This window comes from Euprymna scolopes, chromosome 4 (assembly GCF_053919585.1).
Source record: "Euprymna scolopes isolate OS-2025 chromosome 4, ASM5391958v1, whole genome shotgun sequence".
Taxonomy (NCBI): Eukaryota; Metazoa; Mollusca; class Cephalopoda; order Sepiida; family Sepiolidae; genus Euprymna; species Euprymna scolopes.
In genome coordinates, this window is record NC_136485.1 from 170,709,461 (window position 1) to 170,731,483 (window position 22,023).

Genomic DNA, 22,023 nt, shown 5'->3' on the forward strand with positions numbered 1-22,023 from the left:
AAAAGGGGGAAAAAATTACATTATTTTTTCACAAAAATAAAAATATTTTCTCTAAATAGTTTAGTTGTTGTCATTTATTTGGGAGCGCAAAAGAAGCATTTATTTTAATTCTAGGCAGATAATTATTTTCGAATTGACATGCATTTTAAAGCTAAAAAAAAAACACGTTGGTTATTTTTACATTTGCTGTTTCAACTTCACTTCCAGCTGTCCCACTTCATTTTAAAGAATTTTTGGGGGTTCTAACTTATAATAACGAAAACAATATTGAATCTAAAGTAAAATAAATGGTACCTACGTGATTGTCATGTCGCAAACAGTAACATATCCCAAAATTACGGACTACAATAATATGGAAAAATAATTATTGATGAAAAAGTTTTAGCCAAGGAATAAAATTTGTCCGACATTTTGAATTGCATTCATCACGTGACGTAAGCAACAGAACTTAATTATCTCCCCTGTCAACCTCACTTCTCGTTTCTCTTTTTTTTTTTTTAGTAACCCTAACAGTGGTTTCGCTTCATTTCACAAATTTATTTTTTAGTAGTAATTATTTTTCTACTTTATCGTTTTTCGTAATTTTTGGATATATTACTATTTGAAACCTGATAATTACGTAGCTGTCATTTGTTTCACTTGAAATTCAATATTTTTTCGTTATTATAATATTGGAGCGGAATCGCTGATTTTTTTTTTTTTTTTTAATTTATTTAGAAAAAGCCTTGGAGATGGGGATTCCTTTATCTATTTTATTCTTTCACCTAACAATTTAATAAAGAAAAGATACCGTAAAGGAGCAATCGGAAGTTACAAGGAAACAGTAATCGTGAAGATAACCATTGCATTCAAATTTTTCACTTGTCGAGCATTTTTGTTAATAAAAAGATTTCTTCGTAGATCTAAGTTTTTTAGAGTGTTTTTATGAGCTTTAAATTGCCGATAGGAAGTAATTTCCTGATGCGTTTATGAAGTCAAATATTATGGTTTATTTGTGCTAATCTTGAAAAGATAATTTTTGAAAAAAGATAAATCGAAGATTGGAAATAAAAATCGATTTTATGAAAAGTATTAAAAAGGAATGAAGAAACAAAAAGCGTAAAGAACGAATGAAAGATTCGAATATTTCTGCGTCCGTTCAGACTACGCGGTTAACAATGAATCTCATATTCAAACTAAAACGGGACAAACTGACGAACCAACATGGTATCTTATACAGATAATTGGACGCATCTAATGATACTACAAACCTAAATGTGCTTATCCAGAATTCCCCTTATGTTAAAAAAAAAAAACAAAAAAAAAAACAATTACAAGCTTAAGATAGAGTCAACATATCGATTAAAAAAATGTGTGGGTTCAAGTAAAAACAACAGCATTTAAATGTCGAAAATAGTCATATATCCAAAAATTACGAAAATTCATCGTGTAGAACAACTGCTAGTGTGTTTTTTAGTAAAAAAAAAGAAGAAAAAAAGCATCACTCAGGCCACAATGTCAGAAGCCATTAAAGTACCGAAAAGGATAGTATGTCCCCTGTAATCGCAAACCTCATGGTGTTTACATCTAAGAAAAATGCATTGCATAATGCATCTTCACTGTAAGATTCTAGAAGGTTTCTCCCCACGAAATGCTAAACTATGGAATTCCTTCCCAATCTCCTGCTTCCCTGAAAGTACTAACATGCAAAAATTTCGCGCTAATCCAGCGTCTAACCTAATTTTTTAAAAAATACAGGAACACCTTAAGGTCCTTTATGATATCACGAAACGAAGATATTCGAAAAATCACGTAAATTGTTATTTTTTTAAACTAAGGAAATCAAATTTTATAAGTAAGCGATAACATCGTATCTTGATCCGCCATATTTAATAAACAAAGACAATTCAATTCGAACTACCTAGATCAAAATCAGCCTTGTAATGGTTAGGATTTACTATTAAAATCGATAAAAATCGTAAAAATAATAATTTTTTATAAAACCTACTACTTAATAAAATTTACATGCTTTCTGGAATATGACATTTTCGTTCCGTGACGTGTACGTACACCATATAGTTTTTTTTTTTGGTACTCCTGCAGTATTTTACCCACCGATTTCACGATCTTAGCCGAGCGTTGATCGACATCCGTCGGAAAACGCCGGAACATGGCGAGCGGTACGTCACTCTATCAGCCAATCAGAGCGCTTCAAACGAACGCGCAGCAGACGAATAATTTTCATTTAAATTATACACATAGCGTTTCATTTCAGTTATTTTATTGTTCAAAGTAAAAATACACAGCCTTTCATTTCAGCTATTTAATTTAGCGATAAAAAAACCCAAAAAAAAAACCGGGAGTTGTTGGAAACATATTTATGCGAATTTATGTGGAGACAAAAATTTGGACAACCCTTTTGTCTCCATAATACATCAAATCGCGGAAGGCTACCCGGTTTGGGAAGGAGCTTCTTCTTTCCACATCCTCTGAAAACCCTTTGCTCCCTACTTTGCCTCTCTACAGTCAGTAGAAAATCTTCCAGTCGGAACTAAAGATAAACAGTAATTGTTGTCCCCCCCCCACAAACATTACTGAAAAAAAACAAACAAAAAAACACTGTTGTTACTGTTTAATAACGTTTTGTTAAAAACACACAAAAAAAAAAACATTGAAGTGTTTATTACTGTTGCTTACCCCCCCCCCCCAAAAAAAAAAAAGCTATCGGAAAACAAAATGAACCAAAAAAAAAATAAATAAAAAAAAAAAATAAATAAATAAATTTATTTTACTTTAAAAAAACTTACGGTAAGTGTTTGTGATTTATTTTATCCAAATTTTTTGTATTAATTTTATCCATTTTGTTGTGTGTGTGTAATATCTTTTCCTTGTAATGTTGTTGCTTTTCACATACTTTTAGCGTTCTTCTTGCACCGTAGCTCCGAATTCTCGGCTTTCGTCGGCGTTAACGCCGAAAGCGTTCGTCAACGCTCGGCTAAGATCGTGAAATCGGTGGGTAAAATACTGCAGGAGTACCTTTTTTTTTTTTTGATTAAGTTGAAGTCTGGACTACTTGCTCAACTACCCACATAGTGTCTGTGTAGTCCCAAATAACAGCGCTGGTTTTTATTTAGAACTCAACTTCATTAAAAAATTAAAAAATACGGAAAAATCGGCGCTTCTACACTATCGGAACGAAATTTTGTAGTCGATAAATGGAGTTTTCAAATAAAAAAACAATGGTTTCTACTGATTTTTTTTTTTTGTCAATTCTAATAAATTACAATGTTAGCTTCCAAATATGTACTCGAAATTAATTGAATATTACTGACTTATTAAACAAAAAACAACTTTAATCGTTTTAGCAGGTGAAAAATTACGGCCATCGTGTTTAAATCGTAACGGAAAATTACCTCTTTTTGAACTCTTACATAAGCAAATACGATCGTTTTCTTCAAATCCTACTTTCTATTTTCTTGAATATAAATAATTTTCTACCTTATCGATTTTTTCATATAATCATCTTAAAAATACGAGGAATATGTATATACCATTGTTTTCATATGAAATTCAGTTTTACGATTTCCGGAATTTCGTTCTGATAGTGTAGAAGCTCCGACCTGCCAATGAACGAAGATGTCTTTCAAAAAATCACGTAAATTGATCAAGTTCTTTTATGTTTAACTAAGAAAAATCAAATGTTATGAATAAGAAAAAAAAAACAGGTCTGTCTCAAAAAAAAAAAAAAAAAAAAAAAAAAAAACTAGAGCAGATAAGTTCCCAATAATTCAAACTTGCGAGATCAACCTTGTGAGGCTACCGATTTTACATTAATCGCTTAAAATTGGTTAAAATGTATATATATATATATATATATATATATATATATATATATATATATATATATATATATATATATATATATATATATATATATATATATATATCGCAACAAGCCCCGACTGTCGTTTGGGCGATCTGGTTTCGATCTTGGCTTGAGGTAGTAACTTGTCTAGACGCACTCGCACTGATGAACTGTGAAACAGCGAAACAGTATTGTATGTGGATGTGGATGACTAAACTACTTGGTGAATTTACGTGATTTTGAGAATATGATATTTCCGGATCATAAAGGGTTTTCTGTAGTTTATTTATTTATTTTTTGTAACTTGAATTCAAAAGAAGGTCAGGTGTCCCTTACTTCCAGGTGGCAATAATGTGCCTTGTTTGGGGCAAATACGAGTAATAAATAAACATAGTAAATAAATAAATAAATAAATAAAAAATAAGGCGCGCCCGTTTAAGTTTTGCCATACTATTTTCAAACTGTAGTGTGACGAACCAATCGACCTACGCCGATGACGCACCTTCTGCACGGGAGTGAAAACGAGCAGCAGGTGGTCGAGAAGCGAGAAGAAAAGAAAGTAAAAAAGGACGAGAGAGAGAGAGAGAGGGGGGAGTATTAAGACTTACAATTTTTATGACATAATTTGTCAAAAACAAAAAAAAAAAAGCTTCTTTTTTCACTTAATAAACGACACAACCAAATTCCACACGCACTGATTACAGACCAGAACACACAACTAAAATCATTATCACCATTTTCAAGTAAAAACTATCACTTGTGAGCTACTGTATTTCATTATTGGGGATCGTTTGTTATTATAAAATGTAACCAAGTTTTGGGAGGGGAAAGAAAACTTCAGTCGCATAGTTTACTTACTTTCCTGCTTACTACCACGACTACTACTACTACTACTACTACTACTACTACTAGATACTAATAGCCGGTTGGTTAATCGACAGATGTCATTGTTTTGTTGTATTTGTTTTTTCATCTGATTCATTCGCAAAGAAGTATCAACCAATAAAGGATGGATGTATGGAGTACCCCGGTACCATATTTACCCTTTTTTTATGGAGGTCGAGCAAAGTAAATTAAAAGATGACATCGAAAAACACTTGTTAATTCAGTTGGATCTCCCCTACCCTCACGCACATGCCAGGATTTTATGATTATTTATTTATTTTTTTTTTTTGACAAGTTCTAAAGGGATCGAGGTTTTTCGGTGAAAGAGTAAAAAATAATTATATATATGCATATATGTACATATATATATAAATGTATATTATATAAACCACAAACGGATACAATCGTGAAAATATACTAAACCTTTTTTAAATTTTTTTTTTAAACGAGGGAATACACAAAAAAGTCATTATGGTAAGTACGATTTTTTAAAAAAATTTAGATTCACTTTTTTTCTTTCTTTCTTTTTTTTTTTTTTGATTCTTGTATAAATTAGTGATTATTTAAGCCGACGCATTTCAGGTGAAAACATTATTATGTACTTACTTGTCATGTCGAAATTAGTATACATTCCTAAAATTACGTAAAATGATTAAGCAGAAAAATAATTACATGTGAAAATAAAATTTATCGAGTTTTATCGTAGGTTTTTAATGTGGAAAAGTTTTGCGACCAATTCAGTATGACAAACTGACTTATCACCCTTGACATAAATTGACGAACATTAAAGAGTTATTTTTTGTTTAAAAAAAATCATTAGATCATTTTTCGTAATTTTTGGAATTTATACTAATTTCGACATGGCACATAAGTACATAATGTCTTCATCTAAAATGCGTCGGTGTCCATTATCATCAATCTACACAAGCAGTAAGCACCCATTTTTCTGTTTTTGTTTTTTGTTGTTTTGTTTTTTTTATACATTTTTTTTCCGGAGAAGGATTCTGAAGAAGGCCGAAGAAAACGGCGAAACAATTGGGTATAATCAAACGAATAAATTAAAATAAAAAAAGCTGAATGACTTTTAAACATTATTTTATCATTTTTTTTTTAAATACTTTTTATCCTTATTTTTCCAGACAACGGTAATTAAATTAATGAATCTAATAAAATGATATTTTAATAATTAAATTATCATTTAATTTATTTTTCTCTTCTCGTAATTGTCATTTTTGTTTGGTAACTAAATCCCGGATTTCAAGCTTGGGTCATTTAACTTAATCTATTGTTTCTGTTTACTTTGCCTTCCCACGAGGGCGGAGTTAGACACCAGGGTCGCTTTTTTTTTTTTAATGTGGAGAAAAGGAACAAAAATATAAAATTGTCTCAGTTGTGAAGGATTTCTCCTCCACTAACCGAGAACAAAAAAATTAAGTATAGTATCAGAACAGGTACCACACTTTCATCTTGGTCTGAAGGCCAAGTTCCTCCCAGGCTTTATATTCTCATTTCCTCTCGTCGCCTGAGCTTTCGTACCGGAGAATACCACTTGATTTGAAGATACACTTTTTATATTCATCCAAATTGCCATTTCTGTTTCTTTTTTTTTTTTTTTTTTTGTAGGGAGAGGGTAGAGAGCTGAACTTAAACTCAACCCTGTGTCGCAACATCACATTTTTGGTTATCTTGACGATTGCTGTTTTTACTTCATTTCTATTGCCCCTTTCCATTAAAAATTATTTTTTTCTAAATGATAAAGTTATTATTTAGAAAAAGCCCTTCTTAACATAAAGAGAGGGGCTTACTATACCTAAAGCTTTTCTTTACTTATCCTGTACTTTCAATTAACAATTTAATAAGCAAAAGATACCGTCAGAAATCAGTGGAGAACGAAGGAGCAACCGGATTTGAAATGGAAACAGTAATCGTAAAGATACGCCCTTCCACCTCCCACCCTCTTTTTATTATTTTTATTTTGAGGGTGCGAGCAAATCAAAATTCGAGCTCTATTTTGTCCTCGGTCTAGGAAGGAGAAATCCTTCTTTCGTACTGAAAAAAAAAAAAAAAAAAATTGTCCCCGCTCTAGCTAGCATGTCCCTTTTTGGGGATTTAGATTTCCTCGTATTAAAAACCGAACATTGCCCACGTGGGGAGCCAAGTATGTAGTGGCTGTTGGCTGTATTATATAAGTAAATACTAACTTTATTATTAGTAGCTATCAAATAATGTGGAATAAATAAAACATCTAGTGCCGCTTTTGGGGGAGCCAGATTTCCCTAGCATTAAAAACCGACCTCGTAGAGAGTCAATTAAATTGGATCAAACACTTGGTCTACGTTCCTTTCGTCGACCGTCTATAAAAAGCACCGTTTGCCCCTTCACAAAATTACTTCTAAGAATGAAAAAATATAGACAACACCTACCCCCATGAAATCTGATATTAATAAATATCTACAAAATGAATAGCTTATGCACAAAATGTATAAATATTATAACCCCTCCCTTTACTTAAAAATTCACTAAAATTCAGGAAAGTAACCAATTTTAATGAAATTTTCAGTATTTATCAAATAATGATCACGGAATATAATGAACCCATCATTTTTATTTGAATCACAGTGAAAATGTGCTATTTTTAAACAAAAACACCTTTACTAAACTTATGGTTTTCAGTAATAAAAAAAATGAATGAATTTATTTTTGCTTTTTTTGAAAATAAAGCATCGAAAATTGTACAATAGATTAATTTTGGGGATTAGAAATTGAATTTAGTAGAAACCCACCCAATACATGTCAGATACAGTAAAAGTCGAATTTAACTTGAAAATCCTTTCTAAAAAGTCATACGACCCGTAGCTTCCTTTCTAAGGCAATTGCTCTTGACATATCAAAGGCCTTCGATAAGGTTTGGCATAAGGGCCTACTTCAGAAGATTTCCAACTACGGTATAACTGGAAATGTTTTCTCAATCATTAAATCATTTCTCTCTGATAGGCTCCTAAGAGTAGTGGTTGATGGGCAGAAATCAGAGGCCCTCAGTATTAATGCTGGAGTCCCTCAGGGGTCCATTCTGGGCCCAACTCTCTTCCTGATCTACATCAATGATCTCCCAAAACACATACTTAAATCATTCGTTGACATCTATGCTGATGACCATCTATGGCAACACATCAAAGGCTGTAAATGACAAAGTTCTCTCTGATTCTCTCTCCTCTGATCTTCAGTGCATGGTACAGTGGGGGAAGAGGTGGATGCATTCAAAACCAAGCTTCTATCTTTACATCATCAACGCTCTGATCCCCATCTCGCATCAATTGAAATGGATGACTCTCGTCTAGGAGAGGCTCCATGTTTTGATAAGCTTCTGGGTTTGACCTTTACTCCTGATCTTAAATGGAACACATACATCAAGTCTGTTGCCAAGGTAGCTGGAAAAATGGTAGGATCCTTCTACCGCTCCAGAAGATATCTCACTGCTGATGCAATTCTCTATCTGTATAAAAGCCAAGTCCGTTCAAGGATAGAGTACTGTTGCCACATCTGCGCAGGAGCTGCTAAAAACAGCCTATCCTGCCTTGACAGAGTACAAAATAGACTTTGTGGCTTAGTGGGGGATGCTCTTTTTTCTTCCCTGCAACCTCTCTTACACAGAAGAGACACTGCGAACCTGCCTTTGTTTTATCGTTATTTCCATAGTAAGTGCTCGTCTGAACTCCAATCCCTGGTCCCCCCTCATCAATCTTTTACGATAAACACCCGTCTAGTTGAAACCACTACCAAAAATTTTCTCCACTCTTTAACCATGCCAAAACCAAAACGTAGATTCCATGAACAAACTTCTTTCTTAGAACTGCACACCAGTGGAACTCTCTTCTGTCTGCCTGTTTCCCACCTGACTACAACTTGGATGTCTTCAAATCCAACATAAACAAATTCCTGATGAACCGCCCTCTTAAGTAAAACACTTTATCAAATCTCCAATACTAACAATTACTATGATACCATCCCATTGATTACTGTACACGCAATAACCCTTATCCCCAAGTGGCTTCTGGGCCTTGATAAGTGGTAACTTCCATGTATAAAAAAAAAAAAAGAAGCATTGACATATTAATAGGAGGTTCAGGGCCTGGAGCAGAGTGCACAGAGGTTCTCATTCATTCCCAAGAAACACCGGATGTGCCTCGATGGGGTTTAAAGAATATAAACTTATCGATATGTATTGAAATTAATGTCACTTTACTTAACTTTCTCTCCTCTATGCAATCAATGTTGAGTTCAGCATTGAGCCCCACTCCCAAAATTGAACAGAAAAAAATGTAAGAAAATAATGTGAGAGGTAATACTGTGCTATGGGCTGGGTGCAAAAGTACATAGGGATCCTCATTCAATCCCGGGTAACGCCAGAATTTCCTGCTAGTGAATTATAATAAAATATTCTTGAGTTAAACTACTTATTCAGTTATTAGTAAAAATCGAGTTATGTGTTAGATTTATTAATTAGAGGCTTGGAATACAAATTGCAACATTTTGGTATTTGCTCTGTCCTTAGTCTAGAGAAATCCTTATAGACTGAGGCAATTTTAATTTTTGCCACCAATCGTCTTTTAGGGGGAACTACATTTTCTTCCACATTAAAAAAAAAAAAATTTGTGTTTAATTTTTCCCTCGTGAGGAGGTAGGATTTCTGAGCTTCCCACTGGAGCACACTGATACAAGGTCTTTTAACCGCGATGGTAGACTCTCACTGACCTGTTGGCATTCCGTGATAGGGATGCCTAAGGTTTACAGACAATTAACCATCCCTTACTTGAAGAAGGAGGCAAAGCCTCGAAGGGTGGGCACGATAGGATGGAGCCAAAGTGTATATCGTCCCTGCAGGTAAGCCCCAAATGTCAAAAGGCGAACCTTGGTTGCTATAAACTCAACACAGGAACAGTTACTGCACCATGATCGCTATGACCAAACTTAGGAAAATTAAATCTTGACAACAAAAAGAAAACCAATATTTAAACCCATTCTGATGTTTGTTGTGCATTGTTCAGCAATCACTCACCGAAAAATAAATGTGTGTCAGCCATTTTTAAATCTAGATAGAAAGATTTGCATTATTGTTTACCTCTTTTCGTCTGGTGTATAAACGGGTTGAGAGGCCCTTTTTATCCTTGGTGTTGGCCTGCCGATTATTTTTTGTTTGTTTTTATTCATATTTTTATATTAGTTCCTGATTGTCTACGACGTTTTATTTATTTCGTTATTAGTCTGGGTGCCTGGCGTTGTCCGGGTGTTTGGAGATGCGTGTTGAGCGAAATAAAAGTTGTAGTAGGCAGGCAGAAAAAAATAGTGACGTCTTTGCCGTTGTGCCCATCGCCAAACCAGAAGTGGCGAAGGTTTAAATTAAGGCTAGTCAATCGAAAAGAGAGAATGACGTTTGAAAATATTGACAAAAAAAGTGACCCCTCCTTGTAGAAAACTGCCCAGTGGAGGATGAAGGAATTAATGTTTTTAGCCAATTTTTCGATATTTGTCATCTGAAGGGTCGATCTTCAAAATGATATTGATCTTGTGAAAATCCGTCGACTCTGTCGAAAGTTTTAGGCAGACATACATGATGATTGCTGCATCTTTCCAGATGATCGTCGTCCCAATCCTATTGTCCATGCCATCTCAGATGACTCTGCACTCCTGCCACAGATTTGCACATCTTGAAGCAGATGTAACATAAAAATTGAGTAATTTCCATCGAGTTGACTTCCTCTGGAGGTTGAAGGTTATTCCTATGAACAATCACGTGTCTTCTCAGACCAGACATACATACATACATACATACATACATACATACATTAAAACAGACAGGTGAGATTTATATTATAGATTATTTATTTATTATTAAAAGCTGTCCTCTATTAAGAGAGGTGTACTTGTACACAAACCGAGGGGGTGGACATGCTGGATGGCTTGAGGAGATAGTGCACCACTTTTTTTATATTTGGTCAGAGTTTGAGAAATATCCTCATGTCAGGGTCTCTGACAAATGCTTATACAGAGATCGAAGACACCTGAGATGGTATCTAGTAGGAATTCAAGTTACTTTTTTTCTTTTTTTAACTAATGGTTCACTACTTCTGGGCAGGAGCTGCTAGAAGCACTTTATCCTGCCTTGACAGAGTTCAAAATAGACTTCGTAGCTTAGTGGGGGATGCACTTTTCTCTTCCCTTCAACCTCTTTCCCACAGAAGAGACATAGCGAGCCTGTCTCTACTATATCATTATTTTCATGGCAAGTGCTCGGCTGAGCTTCAATCCATGGTCCCTCCTTGCCTGACTTTCTTGAAAAACACTCGTCTAGCTGAAACCACAATCAATAATTTCCCCCACTCTTTAATTGTGCCTAAACCTAAACGTAGATTCTATGAACAAAGCTTCTTTCTTAGAACTGCACGGCTGTGGAACTTTGTTCCATTTTCCTGCTTTCCAACTGACTACAATTTGGTTGTCTTTAAGTCCAACGTATACAAGTTCTTGATGAGCCGTTTCCCTTAAGTAATCAAATTTACTAAATTTCCACTGCTAATGATTTGTATAATATTTTCCCATTGACTACTGTACACTCATTAACCCTTATTCTCGAGTGGCCTCCGGGCCTTGATACATGGTTACTTCTTTGGAAAAATAAAATAAAAATCTTACCAAAAACAACTCAAGGATAAGGGTTAATGAGATGAATTGTCATTGAATAAATGATGAATGGAAAAAATTTGATCACTTATGAGAATGGTTTCTAATATTGGATTGTCAGTCCATATATTCAAGTTAATTCAGTACTTCCTGTTAACTATGAAGGTTCTCTACTGATATACATAAGGCACTTTGTCGTATATATGAGTTTGTTCCTTATGAACTCTGAAACGGCTGAGCTGATTTTTTTATAAAAGTTCACGCAAATGTACTTTATCTGTCTGGGAGTGTTCTCAGAAAGGTTTTGTATCAGAATGTCTCCGATAAGTATCAAAAAAGTAAGTCATAAAGAATGGTATGTAACATAATAAATAGTAAATCTGCAGAAAGGAGATTTGCAAACAGGTGTGTTTATGAGAATTATCTATGATAGATTCTTCTGACAAGTGCTTTCTGTCGAGAAACGGTTTTGGCACATGTACTATCTTTTAAGATTTGTCTTGATGCTGTCAAACTTTGTCAAAGGTTGGGTAATGGACAAGTGAAGAAACGAATTAACTATCAGCGAATGTTGCCTGCCGTCGTTAAATAGTTACCTGATGTCAAGGGTTTGCGTTTATGCTTCACCATCTCTGGTTAAACAGGATTTTGCACTGACATAAACATTCTTATGACAGTCTTCTGAACCTTACTACTTCCATGCTAGCTCATGACAAATTGGAAGCACTATAAGATTGCCATTCGTGACTAACAGGCTCTTTCTATCGAGTTTTGGGTTTTTTGTAAGTTTCCTTCTCCGAGATAGATTGCCCTCACCATAGCTGAGGAGCTTCATGTATCCTCTGTATCGTAACCTTTTGGAATATCAGAGGGAGGCTTACCACTGCTACACCTTGCCTAAGGGTGACCTAGAATTGTGTAGGCAGGGAGGAGGAGGGGCTTCATCTCCCTGAGTATTGTACATGCCCGTATACTTAAATAAATACAGCATCTAGTATACTAAAATGGTCACCCATCTGGTACTGGCCAGACTCAGAGTTGCTGAACTTCAGTGATTTAATGTGAACCAGTGTATCAATGTGATTATGCTGTGTGTGTGTGTGTGTGTGCATGCATATATATATATATATATATATATATATATATATATATATATATGAGTGCACATACATACACACATGCACACATGACATAATCATAATGACACATCGGTTCATATTAAATCACTACATATATATATATATATATATATATATATATATATATATATATATATATATATATATATATATATATCGTACTTTGGAGTAATTGTGCCAACTAAAAACAAGTGCTCTTTATATACATGGTTGCCAAAAGAGCACTTTTAGTTAGTTGGCGCAATTACCCCAGACTGGCGCAATTACCCCAAAGTATGGTTTGTATATATATATATATATTCTGAGTTAAATTATATAGAATTAAAACAAAATTTATTGTTTGAGCTTTCTTTATCTGATTGGGATGTCTTATAAAATATTGATATTAATATTTATTTGGACTTTATGTTTATAGTATTATCCAATCTGTAATCCTACTTCATTTCAGTTGTTTATTTAATTTATACATACATACATACATACATACATACACATATATATATATAGGAAAACAATAAGAATGGAAAATGAAGTAACAGAAACTATATATTGGTAAATATAGAATGGTTCATTTATTCAATATGGGTATACACATTTTTGTGGGGGAGAGAGGAAACTCTTTATGCCAAAGCATTTCGAAGCCTAATGCTTCTCATCAGAAAAGTAGAGAAGATGTTAGGTAACATAATAGGGATGCGACGTCAGGCGTGGTATTCATCAGGAACGAAATAAATCCATAAAATTATAGATTTATAATTTTTTTTTTTTTACACGGTGGTCACCACTTATCAAGGCCCGGAAGCCACTCAGGGATAAGGGTTATTGCAAGTACAGTACGTTAGTGTGGAGATTTGATGAAGTGTTTAATTAAGGGGGCGGTTCATTAAGAATTTGTTAACGTTGGACTTGAAGATATCCAAGTTGTAGTCAGGTGGGAAGCAGGCAGACGGAACAGAGTTCCACAGGCGTGCAGTTCTAAGAAAGAAGCTTTGTTCATGAAATCCACGTTTTGATTTAGGCACAGATAAAGAGAGAAATTTTTCACACTGGATTCAGCTAGACGGGTGTTTTTCATGAAAGATTGGCGAGGGGGGATCAGAGATTGGAGTTCAGACGAGCACCTGCCATGGAAATAATGATAAAACAAGGATAGGCTCGCAACGTCTCTTCTGTGGGAGAGAGTTTGCAGAGTAGAGAAAAGGGCTTCCCCTATTAAGCCACAAAGTCTATTTTGTAGTCTGTCAAGGCAGGATAGGCTGTTTTTAGCAGCTCCTGCCCAGATATATCAGCAGTATTCCATCCTTGGACGTACTTGGCTTTTATACAGATAGAGAATTGCATCAGTAGTGAGATATCTTCTGGAGCGGTAGAAGGATCCCACCATATTTCCAGCGACCATGGCAACAGACTTGATGTATGTGTTCCATTTCAGATCAGGAGTAAAGGACAAACTCAGAAACTTGTCAAAACACGGGGCCTCACCCAGACGAGAGCCATCCATTTCAATTGATGCCAGCTGGGGATCAGAGCGTTGATGATGTAAGGATAGGAGTTTGGTTTTGGATGCATTAAAGGTAACCAGCCACGACTTCCCCCACTGAACCACGCGCTCGAGATCAGAGGAGAGAGAATCAGAGAGAACTTTGTCATTTACAGCCTTTGATGTGTTGCCGTAGATGGTCATGTCATCAGCATAGATGTCAACAAATAATTTAAGTATGTGTTTAGGGAGGTCATTGATGTAGATCAGGAAGAGAGTTGGGCCCAGGATTGACCCTTGAGGGACTCCAGCATTAATACTGCAGGCCTCTGATTTTTGTCCATCGACCACTACTCTTATGAGCCTATCAGAGAGAAATGATTTAATGATTGAGAAAACATTTCCAGTTATACCGTAGCTGGAAATCTTGTAAAGTAGGCCCTTATGCCATACCTTGTCGAAGGACTTTGATATGTCAAGAGCAATTGCCCTAGAAAGGAAGCCTTTGTCAAGAGATTCACTAATCCTGTGGGATATAACCGTTAGCACATCTGCGGTAGATCTTGCAGAACGGAAACCATATTGTGTGTCACTAAGAAGATTGTTTCTGCTGAGGTGGTTTACTATTTCTCTATTTAATATGGATTCCAGCAACTTACTCATAACACACAGGAGGTTTATTGGTCTGTACTGAGAGGGAGATGACTTATCACCTGAATTCTTGAATACAAGGCATACTGATGAGGTTTTCCAGGGAGTCGTAAAGCACTTCTCCTGAAGGCAACGCTTAAGCAGTTTCGTAAGTATGGGAGCAAGTTCTGGTTGAAACTTTTTTAACACTATAATTGGGATACCGTCAGGGCCAGTCGCTTTACTGGAATCAAGGTTCTTGATTAGCTTGGCGACCTCATGCACAGATATTTGTATGTTACCTAGCGTGTTCTGTGTTATAGGAGGAAAAATGGGGAGTTGATGGCCTTCGTCGCATAGGGTAGAATTAGCTGCAAAGTTCTTGGCGAATAGTTTGGCCTTGTCTGATGCTGACGAGATGACCTCTGGTCCATTGATAATGGTTGGGATAGAACGCACACTTCTGTTCAGGATCCTATTTGTTATTTACCAGAACTGGTGGGAACCAAGCCGCTGATCAGCTACTTTGGATTTAACAGACTGGGCATATAGCTCTCTTGCATTTTTTATTACTCTTTTATAGTGGTTGCTGGCAGTCCTGAAAGCAGCTTTAGTCTCAGTGCATCTTTATTGATTTATTTATTTATTATTATTATATTTATTTCTTTATTTATTTATTATTATTATTGATTTGTTTGTCGTATTTACATTTAATTATTAAAACTAAGATTTATTTTGGCAGTCTGTCTTGCCTCATTTTGTTAACAAACTTACAAAAGTGCGGATAATTCCAGTTATTTCTAGTTTATATGATATATATATATATATATATATAGATAGATAGATAGATAGATAGATAGATAGATATCTTATTTACTATAATTCTATATAGTAATATGATAGCGTTTGTGTTCTTTTGTGTGTCACGCTTTCCGGCAAATTTTATTGGTTGAGATTTAAGAACACACACGCTATCGTATTAATATATAGATTATACTAAATGTGAGTTAGTGGATTCGGTGAGTGTTTAATTAGATCCCAGGTATAATCTCCTCCTTCTTTTCGAGTAAGGTGGAATGATAGTCTGACGTGTTTACTCCCGGTAATGACGTCATTATCTTCTGTTAAAAAAGATGCATATAATATATTTATGATGTGCTATATTAACATAAGATGTCATATTCCAAAATTCAGATGGATGTACTGCTGATTCCAAAGTGCACGCAAGAGGCTTATTTTTAACATTCCAAAAATCCTGTAAATATATCAAGTAATCCTTAGTTCATATTTTTGTCCTTAATGTCCTTGTGGCAGTAATTGCAAAAACTCTTCTGAAGAAGGAGGAGGATTAAAGTCACTGGAATGCTGAGACTGATACTAAACTCAGAAATTCATGCTGAAGTAATGGTTGCCTAATCCTTAACTGTGTTAATGTTTTTATGTATAAATTTCGAAAAGCTGCTGAAATAGTTTATGATTTAAACATTAAACATTATTTCAAGTATATTTTTAACAGTGGGGTGGGAGATATGAATTCAGTCATGGAAATGGCTGAACCATTTACGCATTAAACATTACTTTATTTCATGTATATATTTAACAATGGGGTGGGGGATATGAGGTCAGTCCCGGAAATGCCTGCAACCATTTACATTTTAGACATTCCTTTATTTAATGTATATTTGTAACAGTGGGTGAGGGATAAGAAGTCAGTCTCGGAAATGGCTGAAACAGTTTACGATTTAAACATTACTTTATTTCATGTATATTTTTAATAGTGGGGGGGGGATATGAAATAAGTCCCAGAAATGGCTGAAACAGTTTATGATTTAGACATTACTTCATTTCATGTATATTTTTAACAGTTGGGTGGCGGACATGAAGTCAGCCCGGGATTGGATGAGATAAGTGCAAATATATACTAGCAGAATGTCAAGCGTCGTCTGGGATCGACTGAGATAAATGGAAGATATATACTAGCAGAATACGTGGCGTCACCTGAGATTGGATAAGATAGGCGGAACATATATACTATGAGAATACCGGGAATTGATTGATGTGTTTGTAATGAAATAATCATGCCAGGCAATATATCAAAGTTATTAATTTAGTGAGGGGTGCGCGATAATGTGGATTAAAATTATGAAAAATTAATGTCGAAATTAGTAACATAAATTAGTAATAATATCCACCTAGATCCATAGAAATTCAAAAAGAATGGTGAAAAACCGTGGGTTATCTGCTTGTACACCTGAAGAAATAAAAACAACAAAAAAAAAAAACAGCATTTATTGGATCCTAGCAGAATGCCTCGACGTTACCCGGGATTGAATGATGATCAACGAATGTTTCACACTCCCATATGTTTATTGTCATCGAAATCAATGAAATAGCATATTTTTCAATCAAATCAATTGATTACCTGCTCTAGTTGGGGATCAATCGCAATGCACCTGAAGGAAGCTTCACATGTTTCTCGCAGTGATTAAGTTTACAATATATTGTAGTTTATCTTGCACTGTAGAGAGCCTGCTGTTGATTTTACAAAATTATTTTTATATATAATGGTTTAAAGTTTAAAATGCAAAAGTCAAGTATCATGCTTCAGTTGCGCTCTAAACAGAAACACTCATTTTGAACGCGTCCTTGTCATATCAAAGAACCTACTGTTGATTTTATATGTCTGGCATTACTGTTTGTGTGATAATAAAACTTCTCAAGTGCATTTGTGATGTTAGGCTGTATAAGGTGTTCACATTGGTCAAAATCGCCTGTTTCTTGTTTCATCAGATTATTTCGATTATCAATACTTATCAAAGACATTCCAATACAAAACCATTAAAAAAACATATAGTGTGACTCGTACATTTTCCTTTGATCTCCAGCTTTCGATTCCAATAGTTTCTGTCAAAAAACAGCACACATGTGGAGCACTTTCTGTTGACTGTTTTCCTCCTACCTACAACATTGGTCTTTTCAAAACTAAGGTCAATAGGCATTTCCTGTCTTTGCAAAAATCATCTTTTGTTCTTGTTAGCTCCTTACATCAAGTGGCTTTATGCTTTGTCTGGTGCGTTTTATTTTTACCTAGATATCTCAAAATTAAATCAATTCTAAGTGAAACCATTATGGATATCTTGACCAAGTTTTGTGATGATTGGTCCAGCGATGTGGACGTTAGGCTGTATACAAAGAAACAAACTTGACTGAAACCTTTGCAGAGTTAATGAATTGTTTTTCTCGTTGGCAAAAAAAAAAAAAATGTCCTACAATTATGTGTTTCCGAGAAAGCTTCCCCAAACAAACAAACAACAACAAAAAAAAACAACAAAAAACAAAAAAAAACAACAAACAATATCAATATTAAAAGTTATTGGATATTTAATTACATCTCGTGTGATAATAGATGCAGGGCCTCTCAAGAGGCATTGGTCACAATAGGAAAAGATATTCCCCATTGTCAAATAAATATGCAATCAAATATCAAAGCGGTCGTCATTAAACGCACACAACATAACGCAATTAATATGTGGTCGATATCTCACAAAATGATAATATAAATCGGATTTGTTTGAAGACATTGATCAATTGTCCAAATCTTTCATCTGATGAAGGGACTTTGTTTAAGTTCTTTCTCTACATGGGTTTGTCAGGACAACATGGCATGAGGATATTTCATCCTACAAGTAAACTTTGACTAAATATTCAAAACTAGTGTGTGTGTGTGTGGGGGGGGGAATAATCGGACTTGCCCGATCATAACATGCACTTAAATATATTTTAATTTATGCAGATTTCGGATCTTTTATTACAGAGCCAATTCTGCATTGAATCTCTCTCTCTCTCTCTCTCTCTCTCTCTCTCTCTCTCTCTATATATATATATATATATATATATATATATATATATATATATATATATATTCAGACAGATATTGTCAAATAGCACGGAGTGTTTTTGCTTAACGATCTTTTTTTTGTAATTTTTCCATTTTTCAAATGATCATTCTTATGTCTCAGACGAATTTGTGTAAGAAAATTCCATAGTTGTTTTTTCTTTTTTTCTTTTTACACACAAGATGCTTCACTATTTCAAGTAATTTAAATGTAATTTGAACTGAAGCATATAAAAGCATCCAGATCTTAAATGAAATATTAATAAAAAACTGCCTGAAGACGACTGAAGAAAATCAGTTGAAAGTACTTGCAAAAACAAAAGGCAGGTTGAATCGGTTTTCTTCGAAGGAGGAAGTGTCAAGGTAATGATAAATTCACCAGCACTCCTCTGTCATATGTATATTCAAGTCAGAGCAGATGACAATGTTATGTTTTTGTGTTATATATTTGCTGCAGCCGGTTGTTCAATGTGTTTTTGGTCTATATAATTTATTAATTGACTTTTGACACTGTCTACGATATATACACCTGGCAGCGAATAAAACGCAACACAGCTGATCTATAAAAAATATTTTGTTTATTTCCAATGAAAACCTTTTCACTTTAGTATGACGGGTGTTTACATCAGTGAAGGTATATGATGGGGGTATGGTGCGGATGTTTTGGAAGCGAAGAAAAATGTGTCAGCTTCTCCTCACTCTGTGACCAACTCTCTGTCCCTCTCGCTTTCTGTTGTCTGGATTTATATAAACATTCTTTCATCCTGGAATGTTTAATATTTCCCATTGTCACATGTTCTAGTTCTTTGACTGTTATTTCTCTTAGATATTTCTGGTCAAACTATGCATGTCAGTAGACAGTGGTGGAAAGCCTCACATTCCTCAAATGGAATTAATTTGCATATGTGCAACCCATCTAATGCCTCTCTTCCTGGAGTCACCTGTTAAATATACAACATTTGCAGTTTTTGAAGGGAGGTGTCCAGATCCTCCTACATACAGCATGTGACAATTCCATATCGTCACCCATCTGATACTGACCAGGCTGAACGTTGCTTAACTTTGGTGATCTAATCAAAGCCGTTGTATCAATGTGATTATGCCATACATGGTAGTCTGATTAATCTAAATAATACAAGTCATCAATTTTCATCGCAAATCTTTCAAAACGTGAAGTTGAAAATCAGACGATTTTTTTTTCATTTTCTTTGGCAACAGCAGTCCTATACCATCATAATTACAAGGTGTTTTCAATAAGTTTCCAGATTTTTTTCATATGGGCACTTTTATTGATAATACACACATGAAACTTTAGTCACTTTCAAAGTAATCTCCTCCGGCTGCAATGCACTTGCACCTTTCCAACAACTTCTGAAAGGCCTATGGAAGTCCTCTTGTGTGAACATGCCAATGACTTGTCACAGCCTTTTTCATCTCCTCAATTGTCTTATAACGACAACCTCTAAGGTTTTCCTTGAGTTTAGAAAATAACCAAAAGTCACAGGGAGCAAGGCCTGGACTATAGAAAGGGCGAGGAATTGTCTTAATGGCAATCTTGGTCAAATAGTCTGCAACAAGGATGGAGTTGTTAACTGGTGCATTCGTGCAAATCTTTCACATCTGTTCCTAGCAAATAATTGTGTGTACAGTTCCCACACTGACATCAAACTCTATAGACACATGACGGTCCTTATGCATGAAGTTCTTTATTTGGCCAATCAACTCTGGTGTTTTGACTTACTTACTTCTCCCAAACCTCTCTTCATTCCTCACAGACTCCCTGCCTTTCTTGAATCTCTTATGCCACTCAAAAATTAATGCTCAATTCATGCAAGATGGTCTAAAAGCAATCTGAAGCATTCTATACGTTTCTGTTGCATTTTTGCCAAGTTTAAAGCGTAATTTTATTGCATATCGTTCTTTTAAAGTGTCTTCACGTCCAGATTGTATTTTTGAAATTCTCCAGCTGTGACAGTCAGACTTTAGTAGGGTGTATTCCAATTCCTACTGTAGTTGTTCATTTGAACCTAAAATCATAAATTGGTCATCTCGTAAGATGTATAGCAATAGCATACTGAATTATCCAGAGTCTACGACAATTTGAAATGCTTGTATAAAAATTTCTGGAAACTTATTGAACGCACTTTGTATCTTTTAATTGGAACCGACTGCCACCTTATCAATTAAATGAAGACAAAAAAAACTACTTTTACCACGAGTAGATAATTCTTGTGTTTGAATCAGGATATAAGCCACAAAGAACCCGGAACATGATTCTATTTTCATCCTATTATCAGTTTTAGCAAGGATTCACAATTTAGTGGTCCAAAAGGTCAAAAAAGTAAAATTCGTAGACTCGAATTATTGGAATATCGATCTTTCTTGAAACTATAATACTGCACACATAATATATAACAACACTTTAACCCCCCCCCCCGCTTCTGTATCTACCTGGCGTCCCTGGGGAGTCTTTTTATATTTAACTTTATATTTATATTTAACCCTTATCCTTGAGTGGCCGATCGGCCTTGATAAGTGGTGACGCCATATGTAAAAAAAAACAAAACAAACTTTGTCTTGCTCATTGATTCCCCCACACGCACCCCTTTGCATTTTCTTTAAATTTCTCATAAGAAATTATTTGTATTTTGAAAAATATAATTTAATGAAGGAATATATGACATTAAAAAGTTCAATTTCTGATAAGAAAATCAATAGAACATCTTGTGACATTACATATTTTTCATTGGAATCATTTCAGATCAATAATTTGTGTTTTTATTGATTTATTTGAGGACTGTTATCCTCATCTTCATAGTTGTTGTATTTTCACCATTTTTCGGCCAACTCATCCTCTGGCCTTCTTCAGGTGGTTAACTGCAACGGGATAGGAATGTTGAATCTCGTAACTGTATCGTCAGTAATTACTGCCTTCCATAGTTGTTGTCTCACCACCTTTTGGGCCAACTCAAAACTCTGGCCTGCTTTGGGTAGGATTGAAACCGCTATCTTCAGACAATGCTCACCTGAAACTGTAGAGATTCAATACATTTATCCACTGTGCCACGGTCCTGAAGCCATAGGTTAATCACCCGAAGAAGGCCAGGGGATGAGTTGGCTGAACCGTGGTTAAACAACAACAACTATGGAGATGAGGATAACACTCTGTAAATAAATATATATGTTGTGACGTGTATAAAATTTAAATCCCATAAATACTCTTGAATTTTGTTTTTCTTTTATCAATGAAACTTATATAAACATCGGAAATGGCCCTATGTGGGTCAATCTATGTTTCGGTGATGTTAACCATCTTGTCATACGTGGATTGAGAATCTGGGTGTGTCAAGTTTGAATCCAGTTGGTTTCTTAGCACTATTTTCATTTATCGATTTTGGCAACCTTCATGTGGTCCCCCCTGGAAGAATCGAGGAAACCTATGCCAACAACAGAATGAAAAAGGTCAACAAAG

The 22,023-nt window shown here is 34.9% G+C and overlaps 1 protein-coding gene across 1 annotated transcript in view; it reads left to right on the forward strand.

Annotated features, from left to right (window-relative positions):
- The first annotated feature begins 5,063 nt into the window (after nucleotides 1-5,063).
- Nucleotides 5,064-22,023, forward strand: part of LOC145270267 (unconventional myosin-Ie-like) — a 255,365-nt gene continuing 238,405 nt past the window's right edge. Inside the window, exon 1 of the mRNA XM_080125913.1 lies at nucleotides 5,064-5,203. Coding sequence (XP_079982039.1) covers nucleotides 5,201-5,203 — 3 coding nt within the window. The 5' untranslated portion in view covers nucleotides 5,064-5,200. The remainder of the gene's footprint in view (nucleotides 5,204-22,023) is intronic.